The 10,452-nt window shown below is 30.7% G+C and overlaps 2 protein-coding genes across 2 annotated transcripts; both read right to left on the reverse strand.

Moving 5' to 3' along the window:
• Nucleotides 1–4,443: 4,443 nt before the first annotated feature.
• Nucleotides 4,444–4,902, reverse strand: LOC136090980 (protein FAM200A-like). The gene has a single exon (XM_065817962.1). The coding sequence runs from the start codon at nucleotides 4,900–4,902 to the stop codon at nucleotides 4,444–4,446; it is 459 nt and encodes a 152-aa protein (XP_065674034.1).
• A 144-nt stretch (nucleotides 4,903–5,046) lies between these two features.
• LOC136090981 (zinc finger BED domain-containing protein 5-like) lies at nucleotides 5,047–7,644 on the reverse strand. The gene is made up of 3 exons (XM_065817963.1): nucleotides 7,609–7,644; nucleotides 5,585–5,752; nucleotides 5,047–5,466 (listed from the first exon to the last, which is right to left on the reverse strand). The coding sequence occupies exons 1-3, from the start codon at nucleotides 7,642–7,644 to the stop codon at nucleotides 5,047–5,049; spliced, it is 624 nt and encodes a 207-aa protein (XP_065674035.1).
• Nucleotides 7,645–10,452: the final 2,808 nt, after the last annotated feature.

Raw genomic sequence — 10,452 nt, forward strand, 5'->3', positions numbered from 1 at the left:
ATATAAAGAACTGTTAGTTAAATATGTTTTTAACAATAATAGTTTTAATTAATAAAAAAAGTTTAGACAAACTCTACAATAAAAATCAAATAAAAAACTATGCATATACTTTTTAACTTTTATAAGTGTACTCTTTGTTTCATTCATTTTATAATACGACAGGAACATCTTTCAGATCTTTTTATTGTTCGAATACAAAATTTGATATCTTCTTTCATTTACCTAGCAGATATTATCTCTGCATTTGTGAGCTTAAAATGCCGACGAAAGGTGTTTTAAAACATATACAGATCACTTTATAATAATGACCATTAAAATTTTTTATCAAACAACGTGTTTTAAAAAAAATAAATGCGTAGTAAATAACCCCCGATGCGTGTTTAAATGCAAAAGAATGTACATTTAAAATTCGTAGCGTAACAATTAAACTATTTTTACACTTTAATAAATATAGATTTTTTAATATATCAAAAATTTAAGTAGTTTAGATAAAAATATATATTTTTAACAAGGTTAGAAAAAATCTAAATGTCACTGATAGAGTTGTTTTTGGTACGCTAAAAGAAAAACTAGTTGTTTAAGATATAAAAATATAAAACTTACAACAAGATGAAACACTCTTCCTGTCAAAGTGTCCAGAGAACCTTCAAGGCATATAAGTAGTGATGCCACCAAAAACTTGAAGATAAACTACAATCTTCCAAATTGTGCGGTGTTAGGTATAATGAAAGAGATAAGAAAAGGAGACGATCTGGAATACAGGAGAACACCTGTGCTGGTGTTACAAACAGATTATAGTTCCTGGTTAAGTTTTACTATATCAAAAAGTATAAATTTAGGAGTGGCAGAAACTTTTCGAAAAAGATTTTGTTCATTTTACCATAATATCTATCCTAGTCAATATTAACACTTTCATGATATTCTCTGAGATAAAATCTGGTTATATGAAACTTCCCTCTTAATGTAACCCTTTTTTTTTACTTAAATTATGAGATATAGTTTTAAACGAAGCTACAACTCCAAAAATCTTTCTATTTTCTTTTTGAAGGATAAATGAACTTTAGAAATGAAACAAAGGCTAGCAAATACTAACTTGCGGGAATAATATTTCTAATAAATAATCAAAGTCTCCTAACCTTATGAAGACTTGTGGTCTGATCAACAGTCTTCTATCATTAATCATTGAATTAAAAACGTTCTAAAAAAAGTTAAAAACAATTTTAAAAACAATGAACTACCTTCTTTAAATCTTTTATATAAATTAACTATTTAAATCTCGGATATAGTAGGTTAAATTGCTTAGATGCAAGATTCTTTTTTGTGGAACGCTTTTACAATTTTTGGACTGCTTTTATTAATTCAATTTGATATGGCAATCAAACTAGGGAGCAATATTCTGAAAATTTAAATCTTTTGGATTGGAAGACCTACCTAAAATATGATCTTCTAACTTATAGTTGAAACTAATATAATTTCTCAATGAAGCAGGTGCAATCCTATGTACAAAACACTTAGTTCTATTAATAGATATTTGTCACGTTTCTAGCTATAAATAAACTAAGTGATAGCTATGATCTATATTGCAAAATGAACTGAATAATTTGACATCATCGGCATAAATCTTTAAAGTGCAATCAAAATTGTTAACTTAGCAGATAAAATCGTTGATAAATAGTAAGAATTATGTTGGACCTTACACGCTACCTTTGGGAACTCCAATACAATAAAAGCTAGGCTTGACAATAAACTTGAAACTTTAACTTGTTGCCACCTTTTGGTAAGAAATACGCCAATCCGATTTATTAAATTTCTTTTTATGTTAAACAAAGCAAGTTTGGCTAACTATTTTGTATGAGAAACAGAATCCAATGCCTTTTGTAAGTCGTTACATACAACTTCTATTGATAAATATTTGTCTAATGCAATGCTCCAATCATGTACAGATTATGAAAGATTTGTACAAGTAGAACGTTTCTTGAGGAAACCATGTTGCTTATAGACACTTATGTTAGGATGAGTTGAAAAAAAAAAGAAGTTAATAATTCTTCCTATTGCATAACAACATGTGCACAGTTCTGGATTAACAGCCTCGGGCCTCGAGTTTTAGGGGCCTCGATTAAAAAAAAAGATATTATTAACTATTACAATTTCTTAAAATAAAATTTTTGATTAATAAAATTGAAAAGTTCTTTCTGATTTAAATAGCCCAGGGACCCAAAAGTGCTTAATCCGTCACTGCAAATGAATGTAAGTGAAATTGATCTGTAATTATTAGGGTAATGTCACTCTTTTTTAAAAATTAAAGAAAAAAAAGCTTGAAGCCACGATTGAGATAGAGTTACGGTATAAATAGAAAGATACGATTTTTAATTCGTTTTTAATAGTTTCTATGTAAGATATTTGTGAGAATATTTTATACGATTAAAAAATTTTGATTCTCAAGAATTTATTTTCAAATTTCGCTATGAAAATTGTCATTAATATTATCTTTATAATGAAATTATTACAATGAAAGGACAATTTCATAACAAAATTTAAAAATAAATTACTTAAGTAGCAAAATTTTTCAATCGGATTAAATATTAGTTTATTATAGTATTTTAATGCAACTCCTGAAGCAGAGCATGAATACAAGCCCTGCTATTTGCAGTATAAGCACATAGTTACATTGTAATAGTTAAGTTGTTTTTATCTAAAAACTTATTGTGATGGGTTCTAAAAAGATTTGCCGAAGAACGTGAAACAACATTATTGGGAGGAATGTTCCAAGGATTCGCAACTCTATTTGTGAAAAAGTATTTCACAATTATCAGTTATTTCTCGGCGTAAGCGTTTACAGTGACCGTGCTTAGGTTCTGCTGTCAATTGTTCAATATGCCAGTTAACTCTAAAATTTTTATTTTCAATTTTAAAATGCTGACTGCAATCAAACGCGTTTTTATGACTGTTAAAGTGTGTAAATTAAGAAGGTGCTAGAGTTCTTAATAGCAAAATTGTTTTAGACCGTGAGGTACTTTTTATTAAATAATAAGTTTTTTTTTTTAATTATAAAAGTCTGCCCAAACCAAAACCCTCAGAAAATGTAGGTAACTCACTATGCCAATCCCAAAGTCAGTAGTTAAACTCACTACGCCAATCCCGAAGTAAGTATCCACAAGAAAAAACCTCTGACCGTTTATTTGAAACTTTTTTTTTAGTTTTATTAATAAATTGCCATATTTATTTGAAAATTCTTTTTTGTTTAAGACAACTTCTTCTTCTTGTGTTTCTCTAAGTTTTTTATACAGAATTTAAGACTTATATAGTCTTTATAAAGTCTTTTGCAAAGTGTTGCAAAATCTCCTTAAAAATATGTTTTTTCGCTCAAAGTTATGATGCTCTCTACTTAATAACTTATTAAATAATTAAAAGTGAACAAAAAAATTATCTGCTGTTAGTAGTAGTATTGTCTAAATGTCTTTGCAATAGTTAAAATAGTTCCAGCACCGAGCAAAGTCCTCACCGAAAAAAAAGCACTCAAGAACTTGAGATTTCACAGCTCTGGAAATCAAAGCTAAAGTTAGGAATCCAAATTATACTGCAATTATTTTATAGCAAATTATATTACACAAAGCCTTCATAGGCATATTGCATTTTTAATAAATTTTACAACATTACTTGTAGCTAGTAGTAAGACTTTTGGTGTTTTCCTTTTAAACAATCAAATCGTTTATCTTGCAGACGTGATACTTTACGGAAATATCTTAATTGTTTAAACCAGTGTTTCCCAACCTTTTTAGTGCCATGGCCCACGAAAGCTCATTAAAATGTCTCCCATGTTACATATGAATAATTTTTAATATCTTAAATTTTTCATAAGTAGCATAAATTTATATACTGCAGGAAGAAATCACAAAAAGTTATTTATTAAACAAAAAAATTCAAGTAAACAAAATATAGTAAACAATACATAAGTAAATAAAATAAAATACATCAGGTATTCAAGTCTAAAATAAATGAAACCTAGTGAGATAATTGCGCTTGATACTTGTTACAAAGAGATTTTATATTGGGTTCCAATTTTGTTAGCTTCATTCTCAGATCTCCCCGTTGGGTTATATTCAAACGATTTCTTTTTTTAAGTAACAAATCAGTTATGGCACTAAATCCACATTCAGCTAAATATGAAAAAAGAAACGGTAATAATAGTTTTCTTGCACATTCTATTGTGCTTGGATATTTAATTTTGGTTCTTTAAAAAAACTATGCCATCGATCCTTTTATATTAAATAAAGTTTTAACTGACTCGTCAATTTCTTTCAAATCGGAAAATCTTCCTTTTAAATCAGCTGATAAGTATTTTAGATGCTCGTCAATATTAAGTATAGCGGTATCAGTTACTTCACATTTTTGAAGCCAATGAAACTTTTCAAATTGTTTTTGGTAAACGTCTTTTTCAAATAGTTAAATAGACGTAATAAAACCAAATATCTTCGCTTTTGCATCAACAAGAGTTTTATTTGTTCCTTGAAGTTCGTTATTCAATATATTTAGTTTTTGAAAAATATCGGTAAAATTAGTCAAATATGCCTTAGAATCGATCGTTAACAGATATTGCATTTCAGTTTTGTCGCTTAAAAAATCACTAGGAGTATTAAAAAGTTCCATAAATCTTTTTAAACAGTTCCCTTTCGAAAGCCATCTTACCTCAGTGTGAAGTAAAAGTCTCATATGGGCTTCGTTGTTTTCTTCAGAAAATAATTTAAAAATGCGCTCTTGTTTTGCACTTGCTTTAATAGAATTACTGCATTTTACAAACAAGCTCATTACTTTATTTAGAATAGGAGAAAGATTTTTAGCTACCAAGTTTTCTCTGTGAATAACAAAGTGCACAAGAAGCATATCTGGATTTTCATCTTTCATCAGTTTTAAGCAACCTTTTTTTTTTGCCCATCATATTAGGAGCACCATCAGCAGCACAGGACGTTATATTTTTCATCGGCATTTTATTCGTACCTAAGTAACTTTTTAGAGTACTATATATATCTTTAGCGGTAGTGCTGCTTTTTAATGATTTGCAAAATAATATTTCTTCAGCAAAATCATTATTTTATCAATGTATCTGACACATGTAAGTAATACTGCTTCGCTGTCTCTCAATGTTGATTCGTCCATTTGCACCGAAAAAAGTCTTGTTTTTAATTTTTTGATAAGTTGTATTTCAACATCTTTACTCATTTCGTCGATTCTTCTGCTGACAGTATTGTTACTTAGTGGCATGGTTTTCACATCTTGGTCATCTTTTCCGAAAACAGTTTTAACAAATGTTGATATTGAAGGCTTGATTAACTGCTCTCTTATTATATGATTTTTCCCAGATTTGGCGATGAGTAAAGAAATTTGATAGCTAGCCTCAAGAGTGCGATTAATATTAACATTATGAGCAGTAAAGAGAGACTTTAAAGTTGCTCTTTTTTCATAATTTTTCTTTAAAATTTGAAAATAATTCAAATTTGAATTAATTTGATCTTTATGTTGTGCCTTAGTAAATTTGAATTAATTTGTGCCTTAGTAAATTTGAATTAATTTGATCTTTATGTTGTGCCTTCAAATGTGCTTCAAGACGACCTGGTTTCATTGATTTATTGTTCAAGCGTTGTTGGCATAATAGACAAAAAGGTAACCGTGCATCATGGACAGCAGGTATAAAACCAAATTTTAAATACTCTTCCGAGTACTGCCGAATTTTTTTCTTGCTTGCACTACTCATGGGCTAAAAAATGAATTTTAAAATCAATTAGGAAATTAAAAATATATATTTTGTAATGTTTCGTATTCTTATTTATTATTGAAAGAGAATCCACGTTGGTTTTTGTATTATATTTATTTCTATATTTGAATATTAAATTATAAACAACTAGTTATATATACACTATGTGTAGTCTTCTCGACTTGTTATTTCAACTGTTATTACGTTAGCGCTACGGCTTTTAAGTGAGAATTCTTCGTGCGGAATTAGTCTCTCAAGGGAATACTTCCGCAATAAGTTTTCGCGCAAATCTCCAAAGGAAATTACTTATTCCGCAATCACTAATCGTTATATAATCAAACTAGCGTTTGAAATGATTGTCCATAGGGAATTGTTTTCGTAACAATCGTTACATATTTCTTTATTTTTCTGAGACATCTAAATTCTAAATAGTTAATTAAATATATTTACAATTATATTTACTTACCAATTATATTTAAATATCACTTACATTTATTTATAAAATGTGTTACAAATTTGAAAATAACGATAAATTCGAACCACTGCTTTTATTTCTTGTAAGCACAGCACTGCTTTTATAAGTACAGCACTACTTTTATTTTAAATTAAAGGTAACGCACATTGGCAGAACGATACAAGCAACTGATAATCCTAGTCCAAAATTTAGTTTTCCGAATCAAATCCTTGTTTTCCGAATTAGTTTTCCGAATCCTAGTTTGCCGAAGCAAATCTTAGTTTTCTGAATGCATTCTAGCGAAAAAGTTTTACATGATGAACTTCATAATGGACGTTTCCTGGAGATTCGACTATTTGGTTAAATTTAGACTGAAAAAGCCTTTTTTTTTCCATTGCCCCCGAACGATCGAATTGCCCCCTGAAAAATTCCCACGCCCCACGTTGGGAAACACTGGTTTAAACTAATAACCAACTGACGTCATTTCTTGGAAAACACCATGATTACAAAAAGTGTTTGGCGTCTGTATTATGTACTTTGCTGTTTGTCGTTTTTTTTACAATATATAAAATATATAAAATGCATAAAATATATAAAAATGACGACACAGCTTTATTTTCTACAGTGATTTGTTATCTCGATACTAGAGGCATTCATGACGATGAAATTTATGTTTTTTAATTATAGTCGGTAACTGCAAACTCGAGATGCAGGCGTTTCTGTTGATTTTACTACTAGGTGCTTTTACTCAAGAAGGTTTTGTGATAAATTAGAATGATGACGGACTTTTTTTTTCAAATGTTTGTAATTTTTGGTGGAAACAAAATTTTTGGTTTGTTAATTTTCAATTTTTAATTTTAATAAGTTGTTTATCGTTTTATAAATTTAGTTTAACTAGTTCCACCATCGGTGGATTTTTTTTTAGAGCTTTTTGCATGATTTTTGAGGATTTTTTGCTAATTTTTTTACAAAATTTTTTTTCATCAACCATATACAAACAAGTGAAAGAAAAATTAAAACACAAATCTGTTATACGACAAAAATTCGATTCGAACTTTTGTCGTATAAAAATTTTTTCGAACTTCGAACTTCAAAGTTTAAAAATATGGACTTCGAAAACACGGAATTCGATTTTTTCGAAGTTGAACAAAATGGTCCTTATAATTGCATATACAATCAAAGTATTTCGAAGTAATGAAATTCGAATTTTAAATTTATGAAGTTTATATTTTCAAAGTTCAATTTTTTTTCAAAGTTTTTTTAATTAAAAGTTTGCTATTTTTTGCTTATCGCACATTGTATATTGAATAAAAACTAATTAATTTTGAAATATTTTTGTTACTTAAATAATTTTTAAATTAAAGTTAATATCAAGGTTGGCAACGGTTGAAGCGGTGTTTCTTACAAATGAGTAGCCGTTGGTATCAATTTTGTTTACCATTTTATTGAAGTGATTTTTTTTTTATTTTATATATATATTAAATTTAATTAGGAGTTTTTCGAGTTTTATTGTAATACTGTTGTAACCAATGAAAAGTAATTAGTAAAATGTTCAACTTAGTTTTTAAAGTACAATCAAAGTATTTCGAAGTAATGAAATTCGAATTTTATTCTATTAATATTTTCAAAGTTAAATAAATGTTTAGCAAATAGAATCGATTGGCCGTGCGGCCGTGGCGCAGTGGTTAGAGCGCTTGCTTTATAAGCAGGAGATCCAGGTTCGAAGCGAGCTCTGGACAAATATTCGCGTCACGGTAAGGAAGGACGCGTGAACTTTCTGGTTAAATGCACTTCCGCGGTGCTCTGTGACAAGACCGTTAGGACTTCTTGGGGCACCTAAAATTAAAAAAAAAAAAAAAAAAAAATTGTTTGTTGAGCACTAATTTATAGTTCAAGATTTAGTAAATACAAGTTTTTAACAAAAACAATAGTTTACGACTTTAGCTGATTAAATATCAGAGTAAATAAACAAATATTCAATATATTATCACGAAACATTTAGTGTTGCAACTTGAAAAAAAACCTCTCTACAAGTTAAAAAATGGCTCCTTCAACAAGGCTCCTGATGACGCATCCTTCTGGAAAGTGTAAGGAATGCGGAAGAATTCTAAAAATGAAAAACTCATCAACTGGCGCTTTAAGGTCTCATTTAAAGTGTCACAAAGGAATTCTTGCAAGAGTGTTAGCCTCTGAACTAACAGAAACTGAGCAAGATTACGCGAATTCACTAGAACTTTACCAAGCTTTGGTTGATGCGGACGAGTATGAAAAGAACCGTGACGGTAAGAAAATTTAAAATACAGGCGGCCCTTGTTATGTGCGATCTTCTTATTTAGCTTTAGATGCTCATAAATAAAGTTTAACTGTTTCAATTTAATTTTTTTCAGATTTTATCAACAGTCCATCAAACAACGCTCATCTGAAAACACACAAACAGAAGAAGTTGTTGCCAGCCCAATCCACACCTAACAATTCAATTGTTGGATACTTTCAGCCCAAAGTTTTAATTTTTGACAAGCGGCAACTTGACTATGATTTCGACCTACTTGAGTTGTTGGTGAGCTGTTTCCTTTCATTCAACATTGTTGAGATGGAAAGATTCAAAGAGTATGCGGCCAAAAGGAAGCCCAGGATGACGGTCAAGTCTGCAACAACTTTTTCAAGGTGTGTGTGTGTGTGTGTGTGTGTGTGTGTGTGTGTGTGTGTGTGTAAAATTCTTTCCTAGCACAGCATGCTGCTGTCAAAAATAAGTTTCTGCTGTAAAAACGTTTGCGTGGATAGTTGTAATTTGAATTGAAACTCTGGCATTATATATATTTAATTGGTTATTATTATTTTATTTTTAAGGCAAAAACTCCCATTGCTTTACGGACAGGTAAAGCAATACATTTCTGAGGAATTGGCTAGAGAACTCAATGACTGTGAAGGCCTTGGGGCTTCGACAGACATGTGGACAAGCAGAAGCAACGATTCTTACATATCTGCAACACTTCATTTCATCAACAAAAACATTGAACTGAAATTGTTTGTTCTTGCTCGCCAGCCATTTAGTGGCCAACATACAGCTGCAGCTTTAGCCAAAGCTTTGGATAAGGTTATGCAAACAGACCTTTCTTTTATCAGAGCCAGCACTCAAAGGATTGCTGTGCACGTTCAGTAGCTAATATAAAGGCTGCAATTCCGAAAACAGTAGAGATTACAGACTCTCTGCTTTGCGCTGATCACTTGATTAATTTAGTGCTGCAAAATGCCAACTAAAAGAAAATTTATAAGTCTTTAAGCCACAATGGGACGTCCCAATCTTCTGAGGAAGACGACAACGACATTTACAAGGCAATCAAACAAGCCCAGGATTTCTTTACAAAGGTTCACAGAAGTTCAAGTTATCAAACTGACATCAAAAAAAAGTGTCAAGAAAATGAAGGTAATATTAATAATATTTTGGTCTAATATTGAAACTTTTAATTTAATAAAAGTATTTGGTAAAAATTAACATTACACATCTCATAAACACTGAAATATTGTCCACCCCCTCCTCCTCCTCACGCATGCAAATAATTGTGACACTAAATATTTATTTTTTGTTTTTTTATTTTTAGTTTCTTACGTCAAGATCATCACAGACTGCTTGACAAGATGGAACTCGAAGTCTTTGATGATTACCTCTGTAATTCGGTTGAGAGAAGTCCTTTAAGAATTGAGAGACAGTAAATGTGAACTTGCTGATGTCATCCCGTTAGAGTCAGTTTTTACTTTTGGCGGAAGTTCAACCCATCTTGGATTCATTCCGGAAAGTCAGCAAGACCTTTTCTGCTGTCAAGCATCCTACACTTCATCTTGCCTGCAGCCAACTGGTCAACCTTCAGATGAAACTAATCTCCATTGCACAATCTGCCACAAAAGACTGTCCAAATTCTGACTGGTGAGCTGAATAGGCGATTTCCAATCAGTGGAACAAAGAATCACTACCATGTCGTGGGAAATTTTCTTACCCCTTCTTCAAGGGTGCATTGGTGAAAAAGTATGGTGATTTGGAAGGGCTCAAGGACAGGTTGGTGAATGAGCATCTAAGTCATCAAGAATTTTTGTCCCAAATCAGGAATGCTTCCCTTAATCTGACAGGGTCTGGCTTTGATCTTGACGAAGCTGAAAAAATGGCATTAGAAATGTCTGGAGAAGAAAATCTGTTCAGGGATGGAAAGTCAAAAATTGAAATTGAGTTAGACACATACAAAAGTCTCCCTCGTTC

The sequence above is a fragment of the Hydra vulgaris genome, chromosome 14 (genome assembly GCF_038396675.1).
Source record: "Hydra vulgaris chromosome 14, alternate assembly HydraT2T_AEP".
NCBI lineage: Eukaryota > Metazoa > Cnidaria > Hydrozoa > Anthoathecata > Hydridae > Hydra > Hydra vulgaris.

Coding starts and splice junctions, on each gene's coding strand:
- LOC136090980 (XM_065817962.1), bottom strand. CDS start 4,902: ATGAAAGATGAAAATCCAGATATGCTTCTTGTGCACTTTGTTATTCAC.
- LOC136090981 (XM_065817963.1), bottom strand. CDS start 7,644: ATGGTAAACAAAATTGATACCAACGGCTACTCATTT. Junction 5,753..7,608: donor ATACCAACGGCTACTCATTT/GTAAGAAACACC, acceptor TTCATTTTTTAG/CCCATGAGTAGTGCAAGCAA. Junction 5,467..5,584: donor GTCTTGAAGCACATTTGAAG/GCACAACATAAA, acceptor CAAATTTTAAAG/AAAAATTATGAAAAAAGAGC.